The sequence below is a fragment of the Microtus ochrogaster genome, linkage group LG3, assembly GCF_000317375.1.
Source record: "Microtus ochrogaster isolate Prairie Vole_2 linkage group LG3, MicOch1.0, whole genome shotgun sequence".
Lineage (NCBI taxonomy): Eukaryota > Metazoa > Chordata > Mammalia > Rodentia > Cricetidae > Microtus > Microtus ochrogaster.
Window position 1 is genome coordinate 5044237 of NC_022029.1, and position 24235 is coordinate 5068471.

Genomic DNA, 24235 nt, shown 5'->3' on the forward strand with positions numbered 1-24235 from the left:
GGGGTGGGGTGGGAGGGGGGTAAGGGGAGAGGGGGAGAGATAAGGCAGAAGGGGAGGATGGGGGGAACTTGGGGAAAAAGGAGGATTGGGATAAAGGAAGGTTGGATAGGGGAGCACGGAAGCACAATTCTTAGATAAGGGAGCCACCTCAGGGTTGGCAAGAGCCTTGAACCTAGAGTGGCTCCCAGGAGCCCAAGCCGAGGTCCCCAATTAGTTCCTTGGACAGCTGAGGATAAAGAACCTGAAATGACCCTATCCTATAGCAACACAGTTCTGTTTTGTTACTAAGAAAGCTAGAGTGCTAGAATTTCCCACTTAGTAATTACAAAAGCAAGCTTTGAACTCAGGGCTTATAGCTTTCAATTTGTTGCTCTTTCTTTTTGCTTATACATTTGCATTTTAGCATTTAAGTTCTTCTTTAAGACATTCTAAACCTAGCCTTCTGGCATTATCTTTTCCAGCACCATATTGTGATATAGAATGCTAAGCATGCCTTACATAAAATTAAAAAAAAAAACTCATTTCAGTTTTGTGCTGTGTATTTCAAAACAATAAATGCACAAGAAGTTACCATTCCTTAAACTGTCTAGTTTCATATGACATTTTTTTCTTCAGAGTTTCTATGTAGCATACTCTACTTTCTCCAAGCAGATAATCCTGCTATTCTCTATAAATTATTTCAGTTCTTTAAATGTATTTCTACATCTCTAACATCATAATTTATGCCCACACTCGTGTCATTTGACTCTCAAGTTATTTAGTCATGTTTGTCTCATTTCAACAATAGGCAGCAAATTTATATATTAAAAGAAGATTCATACCGTTGGATTATATTTCTGTTACCCAAGCCAATCCATTTTTAAATATTTAAGAAAAGCTTTGTATGTGAATTGGACAAACAAAAATCACTGCATCTTCAGGTATTACATTTTAAAACTGAAATGAATAATTTGGACTAGGATTGTCCATATGGAAAAATTTTTGGACACTTAGGAAAAAATTCTTAAAGCCCTATCATTTGGGTCTGAAAACAGATGTAATAGTAAGCACAAGAATTTCTGTACAATGTTGGCCTATAAAGATTGCTCGAGGAGAAATGCATCTATTTTATTATATAAAGCTAAAGAAAATACATTCTAAATGGATTTATCCAAAGTCACTGCACTAATGCTGTCTAAGCTGATAGGACTTTGAGAATGTAAAACTTAAGGAAATCCATAAATTCCATAGGAAGTAGAGGAGGCGTGTGACATGAATACCATGCATATCGTTAAGCGCACTCTGTAATACGCGCCACTCTCTGTCTGCACTCTCTTTGTTATCACAAGGTTTTCTTTGTAGAGGGGAATTGTGAACCATAAAGCAAAAAATAATAGAAACTTAATCTGAATAATCGAAGGACACACACAAAGAAATCATGGTGATACCCTACTGAAGTATACTTTTAAATATATGTTGATAAATATGTTGTTTTATAATGCAGAACGCACAAATGTTTTCTTAAAGTGTTAAAATAGGAGTTGAATGAATTTTGACCAAAGTTTTAGAAAGGTATCTTGCTCTAAGTGTAGAAAATTATTTTCTTTCTTTCTTTCTTTCTTTCTTTCTTTCTTTCTTTCTTTCTTTCTTTCTTTTCTCTTGGTGGTGGTGGTGATGGTAAGGATCATAATACAGAAACTAAAAGAAAAAAACTTAAAAGCTATAAGGTAAAAATAAATGCCAAAGTTTTATGAGACAATAATACAAAAGAAAAACACCTCAAAAATATCATTGAGCAGGGTTTGTATTGTCCATGTACCGCTGGACTTGGAGTCTGCTACTAAATGTGCTTCGTACACCCAGTTGGACTCCAGTGGTAAAATCAGTATTTCCTTCACAAGTCACTGTTAGTTGGAGACAGTTTCTGAATTAGGGATGTGATCTTTGGTCTGCTTCCCTCCTTAGTGCTGGGGTCTGATCTTAGACTGGGGTAAGCTCTGTGAATGCTGTGACAACCTTTGTGGAGTCACATGTATGCTAGCCCTGGTATGTCTAGAAGACCTTGTTTCCTTCATCTCTTCCATTTCTCACTGGCTCTTACACATTTTTGCCTCCTATTCCACAAGGTTTCCTGAGCCATAAAAGGAAGAATTTGATGGTGACATCCCATTTAGGACATTTACTTAGTGTTCCAAAGAATTGCACTCTGCACATTTTCTGGTTGTAAGTTTTTGTATTTGTTCCCATCTACTGCCAAAAGAAGATTCTCTGATGATAGATGAACAAGACATTGATCTATGAAAAATTCCAAATGCGATTAGTATTCATTTTATTGCTTTAGCGTAACAGTAATATTTAGTAATGACCTATTGAATCTCAGGTCCTTGGCCACCCAGCAGTTTCAGGTATAGTTTGCTATTCATGCACTAGGCTTTAAATCCAATAAGATAGTTCCTAGTCACTCCCACATCATTTTGGACAGGATTCATCATTTTAATGCAAACTTTCTGAACTCAACAGTGTTATCTTCTAGCACAAAATACTCCAAGTGACCAGGTTGTGATGAGTTTTCTTTCAAAAATAGGCAAAGACTTCCTCCTTCCTTTTAACATAAAATGTTAAGCCATTGGCCAAAAACAGATTCTTTATCAACCAATGGTAATACAACATATTCACAGCATACATCACCTCCCACAAACCCCCCTTTCCAGTCTAATAAATTTCCAGGCTTTAAATTTGACATAGCAAGAGTTCATACAACAAAACAGTGATCAACCAAAAATTACTGTTACAATATTTAGTCCATTTACATTTGACAAATTAAGGAAAATAGTCTCTCATATTTATGTTTTATCATAACTATGGAAAAACTCTGACTACAACTTTCTGTTCTTCAACTCAGTCAAAGACCCCAGAAGGCTATCATATTAACAGGATACTAACCCAAAATAATGTTATAATATTAACAGGATACTAACCCAAAATAATGTTATCATATTAACAGGATACTAACCCAAAGTTCTTCTCTAATGTTGCAGACACCCATCTTCAGCCTACAGGCCCATAGTATATGGCAGACTTTTCCATGAAGCAGGAAATTTCAAAGACAGTTCCACACATAGTGACAATTTGGCACTTTAATCTGTGTGCTACAGAATGCCTGGTACACTCTTTCATGAAGCAGGAACCCCACAAAACTGTCTCACCTCATTTCGACACCTTCAGCAGTCATTTCTCTGTGGGTTCTCTGCAAGTCCAGTCAAACAATTCAGGAAAGAGCAGTTTCTTGCCCAAATGCTTAACAAACTCCATAAGGAGCCTCTTCGATGTCCATCTTCCTCCTGAAGTAGATTGGTGCTACCAGGAGCAGCTGTGTCTCATTGTTGAGAAAAATCCTAAGTTCTTAAAACATTTTAAATACCATGTTCCATAGGTCTAAAGTGAAATAAATCTCTATGTATCTAGAAAAACCTAACTTGATTACAAGTTTGACTACTATAGATGACTATTTATTAAAATGTATTTATTAATTATACATTACATTTTTAAATGAGTTCCACAAACATAAATCTTTAATTAAGAGCAGAAAGATACATACAACAAAATTAACCTAAAATTTATATGAATAAACAAAGATCTCTACCAATGCAAATCTCTATAGCATATCCCCCTTTAAATATAAACAAACATTTAAAAACAATACTTGGGAATTGAGGTGTAGTTCTCTCCAAAATGCTTCCTGCTTTTTGTTGGGTGAAGTAATTTTGGGGGTGTTCACAGTGACTTTTTGTCGGGTCTTGGTCCATCAAACCAGTTTGTCTGGAAGGAATCTCCAGGTTGCCATCTCCTGTAAAAGCAAAAGAAGAACCCCTTTTCCAAAGCAACAAAAATCTTTAGACCCAAATTTTGAAGTCACAATACTATTAATATATGTATCTTGGTTTAGCTTAGCAGCTTATACAAAGAAATATCTCTGTACTTTGCTCCTTCACAATCAAGAAATTCAAAGAAAACACAATATACATAACCCAGACTCTCTGTGTATATCTTTCATGGCCTATTTTTCTTTACTCTTTTTTCTGACTTTCTGTACTTTGTCTCTTTAAAGACTTTGCTTTATGGTTTTATAACTATTTCCTTTTTTATAACTGTCTGCATTCCTTTTCCTCTCCCTCCCAAGCATACATATACTTATCCAACCTTGTGACCCATTTGGGGGTTTTTATTCATTTGATTTGTCCTTATTGTGTATCTGTAATTATTTTCTGACCAGGGCCGCTTTTTAAATGGTAATTTTCTTGTTTGCAGCCCTGAATGTTTGTTCTGCCTCTCTCAGGCTTTCAATATCTTGGGGGTAGTTTACCTCCTGCTCTGGGACTATTGGTGGGAGCCTTCCTCACTACCATAGCTTTGGGTTGCACAGTGTAGCATATAAACCCTTTCTATCGGAGTAAAAGCTAGATCTGCCATGCAACACACTGTGTGGCCTAGAAATACAGTAGTGGGGATCTTCCATGCTCTCCTGCCTGTGCAACCCTAGCACCCAATCCCCTGCATGGGACATCTCTCAGCTACTGTCTCCCATCCCCGAGTTGACACAAAAGCATTTAGACCTGAAGTGGGTAGCAAGCATCAGACCCAAACATTTTAGACTATGCCAAAAAGAGAATAAACTGTTACTTGATTTTTTACACTTGAAAACTTTAACAAAATTGACAATTATGTGATGTGGCACAAATGTGGTCTAAAACATATTTGTGAATTTTGTTAAAGTTTTCAAATATAAAAAAAAATAAGTAATTGTTTATTCACTTATGTCTACTTGACCAGACATTGTTTTATGTTCTGATCCCTTAATTAGAGAAAATATGATTTTTTTTGTTTGTGTGCTTGGTAATGCTGAGTGACCTGGTATTTGGTGAATTAATAAAGGGCGAGGGAAACTTGGTACATAGAACAATCATAGTGAGTTCCATTGTATTATCTGGAAGAATGTTTGAGATTTGGTTTCTTTTAAAGTTTAAAATGCCTAAAAGACTTTATCTTCATATAACATAAAGATCCAATGACTATGTCTAATATGAGACGTATATGACCATCTGTGAATTAAATAAATATGTGAATAGAACAAGTTACCCTCCTCTACTACTCAACAGAACATAATAAAAAATTTTGAAAGGAATAGTGACAGCATAGAAGAAATGGACAAACTGAAGCAGCACTGAAAACTGGGATGTAAACCACCAAATTAAACAGATCTGTGGTCCACATTTGGGTTCAAAAGATGACTGCTACTGTTCTGCTGCTTTTTAGCACATGTATCTTCTCCCTTGAACTGACTCGACTTTACACCTATAGATTTCCTGGTGAGTGTCCCATGGCCATAGCATCTCTAACATTCAAGGATCTCCACTGCAATATAGGTCTTACCTTCACATCTTTATGCAGAACCTTCAAAACGCTTTCTTACGGGAAGTCTGACCTGGCTCCACTTGGACTGCAATTAGTGATGCTCTGGAGTTATAGATGTTTCTGAGTTCTAAATCTATTGGCAGTTCTAATCCAGCATTTTGTGCTGTTCTCATTTTAGGCTGTCTATTTTCAAATGAGTTCACATTTTATTCAGGTAGAGCCTCAGATAAATTAAACCCTGTTCTCCAGGTACTTTTCCTTTTGTCCCAGTGCATTTTATCAAGTTTTCCTTAATTATACTATCCTCTTTAATAATGACAGAGGTTAGTAATGTGTACTCTCCATTTGAAACTTTCAACGTGTTCACATTCCTTTCTCATCAAACTTTACAATGGATTAGGTTTCTGCTCCACGTTTTGTCTCATGATAGCTGTGTCTGAAAATACAAGGCAGTATTCAGGATATATCCTGAACACTTGCTGGAAGTGTGATTTCCTCTATAAACAAATTAGTCCATTATAATAAATCAACCTGAGTCAAATTCTCAGAATACAAAATGAATGTAGCCGGTTTGATTGCCAGAATATCACGTTAAATGTGCCTTATAGAATCCTCCCTGTGTAACTACGTAACTTCTGTCTTTATGGTCTGTTTTCCTTCTCCTCACTCTCCACATTAGAGTGGTCCAGTAGCCTCAATTTAGAGTTCAAGGATTTTACAAGTCCAAAATTCTGAGTTTTGAATTTTCACAGTCCCTAAAAAGACAATCTCAAAGAATGCTCAATCGTGCCACAAGCACATGTGCTCAACTATGTTCATAGCAGCATTGTTTGTCATAGCCATAACCTGGAAACAGTCTAAATGCCCTTCGACTGAAAATAAATAAGGAAAATGTGGTACATTTACGCAATGGAGTATTACACAGCAGAAAAAAAATAAAGACATCTTGAATTTTTTTTTTGAATTTTTTTTTTGAGACAGGGTTTCTCCATATCTTTTTGGTTCCTGTCCTGGAACTAGCTCTTATAGACCAGGCTGACCTTGAACTCACGGAGATCAGCCTGCCTCTGCCTCCCAAGTGCTGGGATTAAAGGCGTGTGCCACCACTGCCCGACTGACATGAATTTTGCAGGAAAAATGGATGGAGCTAGAAAACATTATCTTGAGTGAGGTAACCCAGACCCAGAAAGATAATTATCACGTGTACTAACTCATAAGTGGTCTTTAAATACAAAGCAAAGAAAAACAACCCACAAATCACAATCTCAGAGAACCTAGACAACAATGAGGACCCTAAGAGAAACATACATAGATCTAATCTGCATGGGTAGTAGAAAAAGACAAGATCTCGTGAGTAAATTGGGAGCATGGGGACCTTGGGAGAGGGTTGAAGAAGAGAGGAGAGATATGGAGGGGAGCAGATAAAAATGTAGAGCTCAATAAAAATCAATTTTAAAAAGTTGCAAAAGACATTTCCATTTCTCAAGATAACACTTGTAGAATCAAGAGTTTACATTTGATTAAGTGCTAAAAGACAGTCCACTGTAGCAAGGAAGGCAAAAGGAGAAGGCCTCCATGTCCATAATCTGCATCTTTTGAGTAATTCTGTATGATATTAGCACTCAGTAATAATTGCCCCAAATAATTGCATTTGGTAAATTTGATAATGTTTTACAAAATGAATTGTACTTGACTACGATCTGTTTTTTTTTCCTCTGTCGTCTCTGAGTTGTAGATCTTGGATTAAAACCTTAAAGGTCATTTCCAGCATATTCAGTTTTTCCAATTTCTCTGTGCTATTTCAAAGCTGATACTAAATTTTGTCCAACTTTGGTTAAAATACTGTTTGTTGTTTTGTTTTTACTTAAAAAGCATTTTATTAAAAGGGAATGTGCTAACTTCAAACAAAAAATGATTCAATTTTCTTTAGTTGCGTATTATAGGAAATGCCTTATAGCCAAGCTAGTAGAATAAATGAGAATGATTTAAAAGTTAAATATTTCTAAATTGTGTCAAATATGCTTATTCACTAAAATTACAATAACTTAGTAAGGTGTTTGTGATATATTTGTTTTGACATACTATGTCAATAAAAACTAGGTTGAGCCATTGAATGCTACGTCTCTTGAAAACTTAGAGAAAATCTAATCTTATTGACTAAAAACATTAGACAGTAGGAAATAATATATAAATTAAATATGAAAATATAAATTTATTTTATTGCCTTCTTACAGTAAAAGAAGTTTTACTAAGTTGTGTTGATTATTTCTGTAATAATTTATTGCTGCATTTATAAACTCACTTTTGGATTTCCCAGTATAATTTATGGGTTACTAAATATGGATTCTATGAGAGTTGCTACCTTTTTTCTGGTGTTATAAAATTACATTCCTCTTCTATGCATTTTCTTTGAGGTTATCTCATTATGTAACCATTAAAGAATGCCTCAGCGAGCACATTTTCCTAAAGTGTTTCTGTTTCCTGTTGAACAAGCTTGGCCTTTGAGCATAGAACGTTTTGCTTATTGAATAATAACTTAAGCACTTCCTATAACAAGATACCCAGGAATAATATCCAGATTGGTCACAATTACGGTGCAGAAAGCAGTAGATTAGACAAGCACAAAAGCATTTGGGTGCTGAATTGAATCCATCCTCATCTGTTAACAACATTGGTTTTGTTGACAGAACCTAAGGAAATCATGATAAATGAGTAATAAATACTTGTGAAGACTATGATTTATCTACTTTTATTTCGTGTGAGCACAGAATTTGACAAACATTTAGATGAATTTAAAACATTTAAAAATAAGTGCCAGTTAATTTGGGAAATTAAATAAAATAAGGTTCTTACTCCAAATAAAACATGATATGGTTTCTATTAAGTCAGATAGTGTTTTACAATGGAAGTGAGTCCAATTTTATGTGTTTCTGTTTGTGAGATATATATATATATATATATATATATATATATATATACACATATATATGCCAATTTATATAAACAAATGTGTGTTTTTAAATGTAACCTTCTCATAAAATGTTACTCATATGCATATTTTAGGGGCTACCATTTGACATCAACTTTTTAAATCAAGTTATGACCGATGTATTTTCTAATGAATTATAGGATCTTACGAAGAGGGCTACAGCAGAGTGGGAACCTTTTCTATGGTGGTTTGGATACCATAGCATCCTTTGCTCGAGGAGTGTTTAAAGTTACAGGAATGCAAAGTATAAAACTTTAAAATTTAGTTGTTATTCATTTTGAATATCACTTTATATTCTTAGAACACATAATGGTTATATTTAAAATACCCTAAACTTCATTCTAGTAAAGGGAGAAGGTCAGTTTAAGTTTTCTAATGTACAATAACTCATTTTTGAAAGTGCAGTTTAAATTAATTAAAAGAATTATTTTGAACAGCATTATCTTGTCATATTCAGGTTTAGTTGGCAATGTTTTCCCCTCTGTGTTTAAAACTTTAATCTATTTAGTACAGAAATGTTTTACATAAGCTCTAAGTTTTGCATCAGTATTTATGTCTGGTAATTTCTACTCGTAAGTTTTTTTTTTTGAAGACTAAACATCTGTGTTAATGTTGAATTCTGCATATGTCAGGAAATCATGAGACCTTTAAATCAACCAAAACACACAGTATCTGGAACAACAACAACCAAAAAAAAAAAAAACAAAAATTAAGCATCAACCCATCTGAAATGAGTTGCTGATAGGATTGCTTGGTCTCTGAGGATCCTCTCTTTCAATCAATTACCAGCAGCTGCCTTTCCTTTCTTCCTATTCATTTTTATCTTATTTAAATGATTTTAAAATAAATAGGTTAACTATTTCAGTCAACATATATGATTCAAAATTTATACATTTTGAAAAGTCTCTCATTCAACTGACAGCTTTAGGACTTTATTTAACAAGACACTTTTTGAAAAACTAGGTATTGGGGCTGGAGAGATGGCTCAGAGGTTAAGAACATTGCCTGTTCTTCCAAAGGTCCTGAGTTCAATTCCCAGCAACCACATGGTGGCTCACAACCATCTGTAATTGGGTCTGGTGCCCTCTTCTTGCCTGCAGGCATACACACAGACAGAATATTGTACACATAATAAATAAATAAATATTTAAAAAAAAGAAAAACTAAGTGTTTTCTAAAAGATGATGACATCTAAAGTTGGACAAACACAATTTTTTTAATATTTATTTATTATGTGTACAATATTCTGTCTGCGTGTATGTCTGCAGGCCAGAAGAGGGCACCAGACTTCATTACAGATGGTTGTGAGCCACCATGTGGTTGCCGGGAATTGAACTCAGGACCTTTGGAAGAGCAGGCAATGCTCTTAACCACTGAGCCATCTCTCCAGCCCCCCAAACATAATTATAGTAAAGATCCACACTTGTTTTCAAACAGTGTAATTTTATAGTCTTAATAAAGTGTTCAATCATTTGTGTTGGAAAGTGGCATCATATTAAATATCCTACTCAAGTGGACGATATTGAATGAGTAGAATCATCATCTCTTCTGTGATGACAGAGAAATTATGGTGAGCACATATGATCATCTTTCCAAGGAATCTAAATGCTTTCCTATAAATCATTGTTTTCCAAAGCATTATTAAACTTTCATAGTTATAGGTTTTCTTCTAATCTTCAAGATTAATTTTTCCTTTTGTATATGAATGATTTAAATTTTAAATTCCTCTAAATTGTATCAGAAATGCTTATTCATTAAAAGATCACAAAATCACAATAACACAGTAATAAAAATTACAGAGTAAACTTTGTTAATTTATGGGATATTATGTTCGTGCTCCAAAGTCCAGAAAATGATTTTGGGTAACCAAGAGCTATGGTTGCAAGTGGGTGTAGGTTACCAAACATGGGTACTGAGAAACAAACTTTGGTCCCCTAGCAGCAAACACATGCATCATTAGGTACAAAGAATGAACCATTTGATTCTACATTCAACAAAAGGGTAAAAACTTTACTATCAAGTATAACAGACATTAGAAAACAAGTATTGACAATGACAAAAGAAAAGAATGATGTGTTTTGGTTCAACAATATCAGGACAGTGTCAGGAATACAAAGTAGGTATCTGTCATATATACAAGAATGCAATAGTTTGATAGATTAACACCCCCCCCCAAAATGGAGAGAATAATTGAAATAGCAGAGTTCAATGAGAATGAAATGTTAAGTCCCAATAAGACCACAACAGAAGTCTTCAGATGACTTTCAAATCAAGAGCTTCCAGATGATTGTGATCTGATTTTAACATAAAAGAAATAATTAAGTGCCTGAAATGGGTTAGACGTTGTGAGTTCAATAAATGATGTTTCATCTTAAATTTACAGCAGATATGTTGGGGGTTAGCAAGTCTTGCTCTGTGATCTAAAGTGATAACTACTGACCCTCTTTATTCCACATGTAAACTATTACAAACTCATTGTTTGGAGAAAGAGAGAAATGAAATTGTTACCTCACAGGGAGTAAAAACATACCTTAAAGATACTTTTTGACAAGCTAGCAAAGAAGGTATATGTTTATACTTAACTATAAATGCACATTGACTAGATAGTGTAATAAAATAGCTTGAGTTCTATTTTAATAGTGATCAAGAAGAGGCCCATGAATAAGCTGACATGAAGAATTGAGAACAAATTAAAACATGACCACATATTTTTAAGTAAGAGATTTGCTTACTATGAAAAGCAAGACTGTGCTAGCATATTCATGCCAAAGCACAGAGTAGGGTTTTTGAAGAAAAATAGATGGAGGAAGTCTGGGAAATTAAATTTAGAATTAACCAGGTTTGGGTCTCTTGGATAGATATCACAGAATATCCTTTTTCTGAATGAAGGGAAAACTAAGATTAAAAGTAAATATATGCTTGGTTAAGGGTACTTTTTATGAACAAGATCTCATGAGTAAATTGGGAGCATGGGAATCTTGGGAGAGAGTTGAAGGTGGGAGGGAAAAGGCAGGGAGGGGAGCAGAGAAAAATGTAGAGCTCAATAAAAATATATAAAAAGAATAAAAAACCATGGGAAATTACAGTACAACAATGCAATGATTCTCTTGAGAAATTATTTTGGCTTAGATCAGGCTCTGATATGGAAGCTGACAGAAGGTTAGATTCACCTTTATGAAAAGGCTGTCAGTAGGATTTGCTTAAACTAAGTGGAGGTAAAAATGGAAGAGAAAAATGGGTTTAAGTAAACATGTGAATTAGCGTACATGCTGATCTCCAGATGTAACCATCTGCAAAGCCTGCATGCTCTACAGTACTCTAAAATACCCCATATTCTGTGAGGACCCCTCCTATCAGTTAAAGAAGGGTAAACTGAAATGAAAAAAAGTTTGTGACTGGGTTGGTGTCCACATTTGTTAGACTTCAAAGTATCTTGTCTGCACCAAATAAATAGAACATAGAAATGCGGGCTCAACTTCATGTTCAATGAGTTGTGTGGGTGTCGTCCATGGCAATACCCCCCTCCATAAATTTTGGAGAACAACCACTTATCTTAACAGCAGCCTGGAATATTTGTGGATTTGCTGCTGACCTGACCCCCTTGGCCAACAACTCAACTGAATACAAACTGGTTCTGCCACTGGAAGTCTCACTTGGCTAATAAGAGACGGCAAGGTGAGACTTAGTAGTAATGCCTATTACTAGGAGTCCTCATTAGGACTACCTTAATAGATTTCAGGAAAATTCCACTGCATTAGGATCACCGAAATCCTATCCAATTCAAAGCATTTCTGCCCACATTCTCCCAGTCTATCATATTTCCCCCCAACATGGTCCCCACTTCCATCCCACCCATCTTCAGTTTGCCCTTAATATATATTATTTCCCCCACCCAGGGAGATGGATACATCCTTCCTAAAGCCCTTCATGTTGCCTGATGTCCCCAGGTCTGTTGATTGTGCCTTGATTATCATTTACTTCAAAGTCATTATCCCTTTTAGTAAATACATACCATGTTTATCTTTCTGGGTCTGGTTTACTTCGCTCAGGATGATTCAATTCTAGTTCCATCCATTTTCCTACAAATTTTAAGGCATCATTTTTAATAACTGAATAATTATCCACTGTGTAAACATACCATAGTTTCTTTATCTATTCTTCTCTTGAGGGAGATCTAGGTTGCTTCCAGTTTCTAGCAATTATGACTAAAGCAACAATGAAAATGTTTGAGCAAGTGCCCTTGTGGTAGGATAAGCTTCCTTTGGGTATATACCCAAGAGTAATAAAAGTGGGTCTTGAGGTAGATTGATATCTGAGTTTCTGAGGATCCTTTATATTGATATCTGTAGTAGTTACATAAGTTTCCTCTTTCACCTCTTACTCCATCCACATCCTCACTGCAGTGAACCATTTATTTGTTATCGATCTTAACCGCTATGACAGGTAGAAGATGGAATCTAAAAGTAGTTTTTATTTGTGACTCACTTATAGCTAAGGATGTTGAACATTTTTTAAGTGTTCCTCAGTCACTTGTGATTGCTCTATTGAGAATTACCATTTTCAGCTTCTGTGACAACATCTGGCATCAACTGGAACACATTTAACTTACCAATAAACACGGACAATATCTATTTCAAAAGTACAATTTTAAATGTATTTGCAAACCCAGGTGGATATTCAATAGCATGTAAAAACACCTACCCATGTAGGTTCTCCATGAAGAAATATGGGTTGTAGGAGCCCAAAATTCGGAATTCAGTTTGGAATGTCCAGTATTTATTCACATTTACCATCCACTTAGAGAAGCAAATTTATTAATAATAATTGAACTTGGTGCTAGCCTTAAATTTCTATAATCCTTGGCACTGAACTTATCTAATGAAGATTTTTTCTTTTATTTTAGTTGTATTTTCACATTTTACATTAAATTTTTGTGCCTCATGGTACACATTTGACTTATTGAATCAAGTCTATAGATGTAGATCTTGTCCATCACATCCTGTTTGTCTAAATATAAAGACATTTCTTTGTTCATTTGTAGCCTTGGATCCACTGTGCAGTTCTCCTGTGATGAAGACTATGTCCTACAGGGAGCAAAAAGCATCACTTGTCAACGAATAGCAGAAGTTTTTGCTGCTTGGAGTGATCACAGACCTGTTTGTAAAGGTAAAGAAAATCATTATAACAAAATATTCTCTGATGATACTGTGATACTTATGTTTGTTTCCATAGGCCAACAATCAAGATAAAACAGTGAAATATATTCTTAAAATAATCATTTACTCAGTGTTTTTTTTAACATTTTAGAGAAGTTGTAAACCACTGTGTTTTCTAATCTAAAGAGTATTCAACCTAACAATCATAAATATCACAACTGAATCAGAAAGCATGCAATATCAAGCTTTGGAAATTGTCTTTCATCTTTACAAATACTTGATTAATTTTCCTGTGTGATAGTGAAATGAATATTTGGTAAGTGAAATTCCACCTTCACATGCAGAACTTTTCATTTTACCTGCCCATGGTAGTAAGAGGTAGCACTGAGATTAAGTTTAATTTTATTGAACTTACACTAAAACCAAATAATGAGGGCTTTCAATTTCTGTTTTGCCTATTAATATAGATATTTTCTCATTCTCTTTCCACATGAATACCATTCTCACCCCTTGGAGTGTGTGTGCATATGTGTGTGTGTGTGTGTGTGTGTGTGTGTGTGTGTGTGTGTGTGTGTGAGTGTAAGATCTTTGTCCTCACTCCAATCTCAACAATTTTCCTCAAAAAAAAAGTTTCCAGAGAAATGAAAGGTGTGATTGGAATGAAATTGCTGGTATTATAAATTATTTGTTTGGGATTAGATAAAGTTTTAGTGCATATACATATGAATAATCTGACTCATGATAACTCTGTTTCTGAAATATATACTATTAAAAAACACTTTGAAGGAAAAGTGAAGTTTTAACTATCTAGAAAACAAAGTGGGATAAGCCTAAAGTATTCATACTGGACTACCTCTTTTATTTCTCATGTGAACTCAAATGTACTATAAATGCTTGTTTAATTAGTTTTGTGGTACTAGTGAACTTTTCATGGTGTAAAACAATACAAAATTATTAGACATAGTGTTAGGTCACAGTATGCATACCATAATCTTAAGACAATGAAAGTAGTGTGCTAATGTAATTAGACATAAACGTAAATGTTTGCAACAATCATGCCACTAGGATTAGGTGTATTCATCAATAGCAAATACCTAAGTTCATACATCTATGATATATGCTACTTCTCAAACTCAAATGCTAGTCTCTGTGTTTTAAGAGAGCATGAAAATAACTATGATTTCATTGAAGACAATGTCTAAATGTTATTACACAATGTTATCTCTTTTTTAGTTTCTATATTGCTGCACAGTCTTCCCACCTTCTGACTGCCTCTTTGCCATCTGGTCTACTTGTTCCTTTTTCTCTTTTAAAAACCTGACTGCTAACTCTGAAAATTTGTTCTTTCCACACTACATCCCTCCTCCTTTGTCCCAGCTCCCATACCCACTACATCTCTTCAAAGAAAAATTCTTATACAATTATTCAAGATTTTGTCATTATAATATTTTAATTTTGAGGCAAGGTCTTGCTATATATCCGTGACTGGCCTGCAGCTGATTTCCACCAGGATGGGCTCTCAATAATACAGTGATCCCCTACATTTGTCTCCCAAATTCATTGGTTATGGGTGTCTGGCGGTATTCACCACTATGTACGCTTAATCTTTCTGAACTTTATTAAGTTGCATTTGTGAATTTACCTTTCGCATGTCTGTTCGTTCCTGTGCCTATTGTGATTTTTTCATGATGATTTGTCTGCATTTTTAGTACATCAATAGTCAAGACATTTTCATTCTCTCGGGGAACCTTTTTATAGTCACCACACCCAGGGGATTCTTCTCAGAAAAGCGGAGGAAGGTGTCAGAATAGAGAGGGGCATATGTACTAGGTGCTATAAAGGGAAAAGTTATTTCAGGATTGGCTAGATATAGAAGGAGGGTGCAGTAAGAAAGCATTAAAATGATGTTCAAGTGTGTTTGAATAGAACAATCTTGTGCGGTTAATAAATATGAAGGAGCTGAAAATGGAGCTATGTGGGAAGAACTCCACAGTTACTACAACATTGTCACTATTATTTTTAACATTTCCTATGTGCCAGGCATTATGCTAACAACTGCATATACTTTGTCTCATTTACTTCTCAAAAAACAAATTGACGGAGACATTGCCATCTCCATTTTAGAAATAAAAAGCATAAGGCAGCTAGTGATGCAGCTTTCCAAAACTTAAAGGACTGCAACATTTTATATAAAAAATAATCTCATAAGATGGGAAAGAGATGCCAGATTTCACAGCATCAAAAAGGCACACAGAGAAAAATATAAAACATAAGTGATATACACTGTACTCCCTTGGCAATGGCAACCTAGGCTGAGAAATTCACAGGTTCATTGGAAGATTTTTGGCCTCATATAAATTTCCTCTTAACATCTTTAAGTTAAAGTCTTAAAAGATGGTATACAACACTAAAGGTACATTGTTAATACAATGAAGATGAAGAAATTTAAGAGCAAGAGTTAAATACAGCTAGGTATGTCAGCATGTATTCATCTTCCAAGCATTTAGGAGGTAGAAGTAGGGGACCAGGAATTCAAAATCATTGCAAGCAGCTTGAAAGATCTAAGTCAGCATGAGCCATATGAGATACACTGTATCAAAACAGCCATAAAATTACTTGAAACTAACAAAATAAAATTGTGTATTTTTTTTAAAAAATCGACTCTATTGTGTTTAGTATTATAGTTGCCACGTATATAGACCACCGGCACTCATATATGCATGCATCATACAGACACACACACACACGCACACACACACATGCATGCTTGTGTATATACAGAATATTGTTTTGAAAATACACATACACCAACGGCACAAAGAAAGCATACTTTTTCCAGCTTTTACTCATAAAACATGTTTAATGTATTTTGTGAAACAAATACTAGATAATGTGTCATGGCATTTGTTTCATCGCTGTCCTGGTCTGGTCCACTCTCAAGTAGCTCTAAAAAAGTTATCATGGTTTGTGTGTTAAACATTTTATGCACTCTAATGTTTCCTAATTTCTTTTTTATATACATTTAATGACAAAAATAATGTTCAGAATATGTTTCATTACAGAAAAGGAGATTAATGTTAACATGGGAACAAACTCACAAGGAGTTCTAGTCAAATTATGGAGTTTAAGATCTATATAAAGTAAAATTGAGATGATAAGCCCTTTGTTATTCAAGACTTTCATTTTTGTAATACTGGATGAATCATGTCTTTGATTGAAGAATGTTCTAAGGCAGAAATAATGTTACATTTTTTTGTCATTTTTCAAAAATGCTACAGTTCTCTACTGATTGCCATCTCCAGAAATATTTTTTGAATGTTAATGTTGTTTCTTTTGCATTCTAGCATGCGTCCTGTTGTCATGTCTATTTGTAGGAAGATTCATTCTACATCTGTTAGCAGGGATGTAAAAACACTATATGTTCAAGGATCATAACTGTTACAGTTCCATACAGAGACATTATTTCTCTAGATCTCAACCATGTCTGCAAAGATTCATTTGCTATTGCTCACAAGGTGCACATGTGTATGGCTTATCAGGCATGCATTGCTACTAGAAATCACTTGCTGTGGTTCTGGAAAAAGGAATAGAGGGAACCTGCTGACATAGTAATTGAAGTTTTAAAATGACATCCACTGTGATTCTGAACGAAGAATAGCACTTGTGTCTCATGGGTGCTTGGAGAGAATAAATATATCTTTGTTCACAAAAGTGCTGTCAATAGCAGTATCAGTGTACGGTGCCCTTGAGAAATCATTAATATGGCTGTGTCCACACAATATATGGATAAGCAACAATGGAATTAATTTTAAAGGGTCATATTTTCACATTAATAACAGCACATTATAACCTAAAACAATTAAATTTCATAATTAGTAGTATGGTTGTATTGAAACTCAAATAAGTATCATTTCCTAGATAAGATATATGTCTATGAAGTGTTTGTCATTTTAATGTTATAAAAATGATTATTTCATAGTCATGTATGCAATAGATCCCCCAAAGGAAGCGTATGAATGTTATCAGCTGCTACAATGATTGGCACACTCATTTGAGATTTCTGCCTGATTAGCGAGGGTGAGCTGTGAAAAGAATATATAATTTTGTTAATGTGAAAACACTTAAGAAACTTAACAATAATACCTAAGCACATTATATGGACTTGTCCAATTAGTACTTCAGTATTCATAGGGTGGCTCTAAGCATACAAGTGTTTAAGAGCTTTTAACACAATGTCATGCACAACTTGTGAAAACAGCGGGGCAGGGGAATGAGGGAAGAATGAATAGAAAAGTGAACAGAAGACTAAAATCCAGTGTGCTGTGTTCAACCTTCCATAAATTATCTTTCTATTAACTTATTATTATTATATATCTATTCATTCAATGATCAGCATGTGTAGTTATAGTAAATTAAATTATATATATATGATATAGCATATGAATTTGATATTAGTTTACATTAATCCATAAATCATACACACCAATGTAGGAAGTACGTGGTAGATTCTGTAAAGATGACAGGGGCAATTGTTTGCAATTTCTGGTGAGAAAGATGATCTTGGTGTAAATTATCATACATATTGAATGGGAAAAAAGCACTGTGAGTGTGATTTTAATATGAGGATTATACCATGATTCATCACACAGTGTGAATGGCAGATACAGGGAAGAGATAGAGACTAAAAGGCTTTATCATTTTCTAAATAAATAAAGAGTAAAAAGAGTGCTAAGTTTCTCCCTAGTCTCATAATGACTCCCTCAATCAATATATCTCTTCCCTTGCTCTCCCTTTCTGTCCTTCCCCCATCTCGGGGAACAAGTTCCCTCAGGTTCTCCTTTCTCCATCCGCTTCACCCCTCCTTTTCTCCTTTGGCCTTCCCTTCCCCCAACCCCATGCTCCAGATTTCCTCAGGAGATTTTTTTCTATTCCCCCTCCCCATGGGGATCCATGTATGTTTCTCTTAGGGTTCTTCTTGCTACGTAGCTTCTCTGAGGTGGTGGAATCTAGGCTGGTTATTCTTTAAGTCTAATAGCCACATATGAGTGAGGATATGTCATCTAGTCTTTCTGGGTCTGAGTCACCTCAGTCAGGATGGAGTTTTCTAGATCCATCCATTTGCATTAATTTAAAGATGTTATTATTTGTTACTATTGAGTAGTACAACATTGTGTAAATATACCATATTTTCTTTATCCATTCTTTGGTTGAGGTGCATCTAGATTGTTTTCAGAGTCTATTATTACAAATAATGTTTCTATGAATATAGTTGAGCAAACGTCCTTATAGTATGATTGAGCATCCTTTGAGTATCCTCTCACGAGTGGTATTGCAGGGTCCTGAGATAAACTGATTCCCAATTTTCTAAGAAACCACCATTCTGATTTTTAAAGTGGCTATATAAGTTGGCACTTTTCAAAAGAATAAACCTACCAATGACTCTAATTAACTATGATGATTAAGGATACTTGACCTGGCCTTAACCTGTAGTCAGGTTGCTGACTAACTTAAATGTCATCGTAGAACCTTCATCCAGCAGCTGATGGAAGCACATGCAGAGATTCACAGGGCAACACTGGGCTGAGCTCCCAAAGCCCAGTTGAGGAGAGGGAAGAGCAATAATATGACCAAAGTATTCAAGATCATGGTGGCGAAACCCACTGGAATAGCTTACCTGAACCAGTGGGAGCTCACTGGCTGGCCTGATAGCATGGGAAGCAGCATAGGACCAAACTAGGCCCTGTGAAAGTGGTGAAAGTTGTATGGCTGAGGCAGAATGTAGGTAAACCAGCAGTGAGACCAGAACTTCTCCCTACTGCATGAACTGGCTTTTTGGAATGCATTCTTTTTTGTAGGGTTATCTTCTTAGGCCTAGATATAGTGGGGAGGTCCTTGGTCCTACCTCAAAGCAGTGTTCTCAATTTTGTTGACTTCCCATGGGAAGCCTTACTTTTCTGAGGAGTGGATGGGTGGAATGGGAGGGAAGATGGAGAAAGCAAAGGGAGGAGAGGGAGTGGGAACTGGGATTGGTAAACAAGATGAAAATAGATAGTTTTAAAAAAATAATTAAAAAAAAGAATTTCACCTCAAAAAATAAAACTGTAAAAAGATAACAAAATTATGTTCTTGGCCCACTCCTTAAAACGTGTCTGAAAGCCACACTCATTTGCATTGAGTGTTCTATAAACCTACTATGTTGAGAGTTCAATTCTTTCCATTTTGGCTACAATATAGCTATATGTAACTGGTAGATAAAGTATAACAAATTCACCCTTTTATAAATTTTCTGAGAAATTATGTTGCTCTTCTGTACTGCAAGTTAAAGAAATAAAATAGTCCATTTTAAAAATTATTTCAGGTCTCATTCAGCATCTTAAGTAATGAAATCTCTTTAAAATGCTCATATTCTAGCTATGTAAAAGGATTTTATGAAGTATTATAACACTTGACCACTTGTACTCAACCTGAATTTCTGCAAAGGTTTTACAGTTCTGGGTGGCATCTGGTTCGGCTACCACTCCTACTGCTATTGCAATCTTCTGAATCTTCTGATTGCCAAAATCACTCAGGATTCATGTCTAAGTTCATTTATTTAACTGCGAACAGTTTTCCAAAAACTCAATACTCAGGAGATTGTTTTCATGTGTGGGTGCTCTGTCCTTTAAAGCCAATTGCATTCTTTCAATCTTTCAGATTTCACCTTTTCATTCTGTGGCATATATATACCTCGTCAAACACACACATATGCACACACACACACACACACACACACACACATCAGACACACACACACATACACACATACACACTTTCCAATATGCTTATAGGGATTTTTTCTTGTTTTTTATGTTTAGATTTTTAATGAAACTACTTCGGTCATCAATTTAGCTCATTAATCCATTTTTTATCAGGTTCAACAAAATAATCTAAATGAGATTTAATTAATTTCATCATACACAACACAAAAACTGGGTGTCTAAGTTATATAATGAACAATTGCTGAGCAAAGCTAAAGAATATGACCCTCCTTAACCAGTATCTATGATTATTTTTGGCAGTTTAAGATGTTACATGTTATGTTTCCTCTTACATTTTGTTTGTGTTTTTTGATTACTAGCTGTCTGCTCTTACCTTCTTTCCATCCCCTCCTCATGGATGCCCCATGAGCCCTTTTGGTAGGGGTTGGAAAGTACTTCTTATATCAGGTTAGCTCTGAGCATGCCTAGCTTAATTTTTCTCAGCATCCAGTCAGTTGTAAATTATATAACATTCTCTGTCAACTTCACAAAGAAGGCTATTTCATAAGAAAAATAATCTCCATTGTGTACAAAATTGATATTAATATGGATTCTAGGAGAACTGAGATGAGAAAACAATATTTTTAAAAAATCTTTATTTTCAGCTATTTATTTTACACCCCACCCTCTGCCATTTCCCATCCTCTCCTCCTAGTCCCTCTCCCCATTCTCCCCTACCCTCTCAATCCCCTGCTCTTCTGTCTCCACCAAAAAAGGAAGGTTTTTTATTAGAATTAATAAATCATGGCATTTCAAATTGCTGGAAGATATGTCCAACCCCATGTTTTAAGTTTGTCCAAGGCAACCCAATATGAGAAGTAGGTTTTCAAAAGCCAGTAGAAGTGAAAGAGACAGTCCCTACTCCCACTATTAGGAATCTTATAGGAAGACCAAGCTACACAACTCTAATATAATCGCATAGTGCCTAGGTTAGTCTCATGCAGGCTCGCTGGTTGTTGGTTCTGTCTCCTTGTGACCCTCTGAGCCTAGATTAGTTAATTGTGTAAAGTTTCCCCTGGTGTACTTGACCCCTCTGCCTCCTACACTCCATTTTCCACCACCACTACAGGATTCCTGAATTCTGCCTAAGGCTTGACTACTTCCACTCGGTGTTGAATGACATATGTCTAATGATAGTTGGACCATAACCCCGTGCCAGACTTCCAACTCCAAAATGCCTCCTACCCTACAGCAATCACCATCATCATTCTTGCCCCTGTGCTGCCCCAACATGATTGCTCATGTTCCCAATTCCACCTGCCCTCAGTCTATTAATGAAACCTCTTCTATTTTCCCTTCCAAGGGATATGTGGGTTTCCACCCAAAAACCTCTCCTTGTGACCTATACTTTCTGGTCTGTGGGTTATACCATACTTATTCTTTATTTTGTAGCTAGTATATACTTAGGAGTGAGTGCATACCATGCTTGTCTTTCTTGGTCTGGGTTACATCACTTGGAGTGATTTTTTTTTCCTAATTCCATTCATTTGCCTAAAAATTTCATGATGTCAATGTTTTTACAGCTGAGTAGTACTCCACTGTTTAAATGTACCACAGTTTCTTTATTCATTCATCAGTGGAAAGACATCTAGGTTGTTTTGAGGTTCTGGCTATTATAAATAATAATATGCTATTATTATTAATAATATATTATAATTATAATATTATTATAATATATAAATAATAACCATGCTACGAACATGGTTGAGTAAATGTCCTTGTGGTGTGACTGAGCATCCTTTAGATATATGCCCAAGAATAGTATATCTGGATCTTATGTAGGCTGATGCCTAGTTTTCTGAGGAACCACCACAATGATGTTCAAAGTGACTGTACACGTTTGTACTCCCACCAGCCGTGGAGGAGTACTCCTCTTGCTTGACATCCTTTCCAGCATGAGCTGTCACTTGTGTTTTTGATCTGACATTCATTTTGATTAGTCATTCTGACAGGTTTAAGATGGAATCTCAGAGTCTTTTTGATTTTCCTTTCCCAGAAGGCTAAGTATGTTGAACATCTCTCTAAGTGTTTCTAGGTCCTTTTGGATTCTTCTGTTGAGAGTTCTCTGTTTAGACCAGCACACCATTCTTTAATTGTATTATTTGGTTTGTTGGTATCTAGTTTTTTGAGTTCTTTATATATTTTGGAAATCGGCCCTCTGTTGGATGTGTGGCTAGTGAAGATTTATTTCCCATTCTGTAGGCTGCCATTTTGTCCTATTGACAGTGTCCTTTGCCTTACAGAGATTTTCCAATTTCATTGGATCACATATCACATTTCTTTTTTTGATTTTCGAGACAGGGTTTCTCCTTAGCTTTTTGGTTCCTGTCCTGGAACTAGCTCTTGTAGACAAGGCTGGCCTCAAACTCATAGAGATCCACCTGCCTCTGCCTCCCGAGTGCTAGGATTAAAGGCACCACACCGCCCAGCTGGATCGCATTTCTTAATTGTTGATATTAACACCTGTGCTATGGGTGTTCTGCTTAGGAAGTTCCTGACAGTTTGTTCAAGATCATTTCTCACTTTCTCCACTACCAGGTTCAGAGTATCCGAATTAATGTTGAAATCTTTGATCTGCTGGGACTTGAGTTTTGTAAAGGGTTGTATTCTTCTATACGCCTCCATCCAACTAGAACAGTGCTATTTGTTTTAGATTCTTTCTTTTTTCCATTGTACAATTTTGGCTTCCTTGTCAAAAATCCAGGTTATGTCTGGGCCTTTGAGTAGATTCCAATGTTTCACATATCTGTGTTTGAGCCAATACCATGCACTTTGTATTACTATGGTTCTGTGGTAGAGTTTAAAAGTAGGGATGGTGAAAGCTCTGCTAGTCTTGTTGTACCAGATTATATTAGTTACCCTGGTTTTATTGTTTTTCTCTTTGAAGTTGGGTATTATTCTTTCAAATTGTGAATGAATTGTGTCTGGATATTCATGGGGATTATATTGACTCTGTGGATTACTTCTGGTAAAATAGTCATTGTTACTATGTTGGTCCTACTAATCCATGATAATGGGAGATCTTTTTATCTTCTGATAACTTCTTTAATTTATTTCTTAAAAAAATTGAAATTCTTGTTATACACATCTTTCACTTGCTTGGTTAAAGTTATATCAATATACTTTATGTTATTTGAGGCTATTGTAAGGGTGTTTTTAATTTGATTTCTTTCTCAACACATTTATTGTTTGTATATAGAAGGGCTACTGATTATTTTAACATGATAGAATTTAAAAAGGCAGAGAAAGTTAAATGGCATGCTGGGAGAAAGGAGGCAGAGTCACAGAGAAACCATATAGCCCTGCCAGAGAGAGAAGCCAGAATTTTAAACTGTAAACCACAGCCATGTGACAATACACAGATTAATAGAAATGGGTTAAATTAATATATAAGCATTAGTCAATAGGAAGTTATAAGTAATGGGTCAAGCAACGACTTAACTAATACAGTTTCTGTGTGAGTATTTTTGCGCTAGTCAGCCGGGAACTAGCTAGCAGCCTACTTTACAACACTTTTGTTTGTAGTGTGTCTATGATATCATTCAGAACTCTATAGCAGAGCATATTTTATTTCTCATGTTTGGTAAGGGAATGTTATTATTTAACAAGAACAGAGAGACAATAACTTTTCTATATTTTTGATCATCTAAAAAGATGGAAGATTTCAGGTTATGAAATGAGCCTTTCATTAATTAGGTTTCCCTTTGTTTTAATACCAATAGTTTTAGAGCTCTTTATGTTTAAAACAAAACTGATGAAATAGGGCACTCTGTATTTTCTAGGATGTATATATTACTTTGTATATTTATATATACATGCACAAGGTTAAATTTTTTTCCCAATTTTTTTTTTATTGAGAAAAGGAAAAAAAAAAACAAGTTTCCGCCTCCTCCCAGCCTCCC

General features: G+C 35.3%; 1 protein-coding gene across 2 annotated transcripts in view; it reads left to right on the forward strand.

Moving 5' to 3' along the window:
- Csmd3 (CUB and Sushi multiple domains 3) overlaps positions 1-24235 on the forward strand; it is a 952990-nt gene that overhangs the window by 384835 nt on the left and 543920 nt on the right. For both annotated transcript variants that reach the window (XM_026785886.1, XM_026785885.1), the window contains one exon: positions 13422-13546. In XM_026785886.1, coding sequence (XP_026641687.1) covers positions 13422-13546 — 125 coding nt within the window. The remainder of the gene's footprint in view (positions 1-13421; positions 13547-24235) is intronic.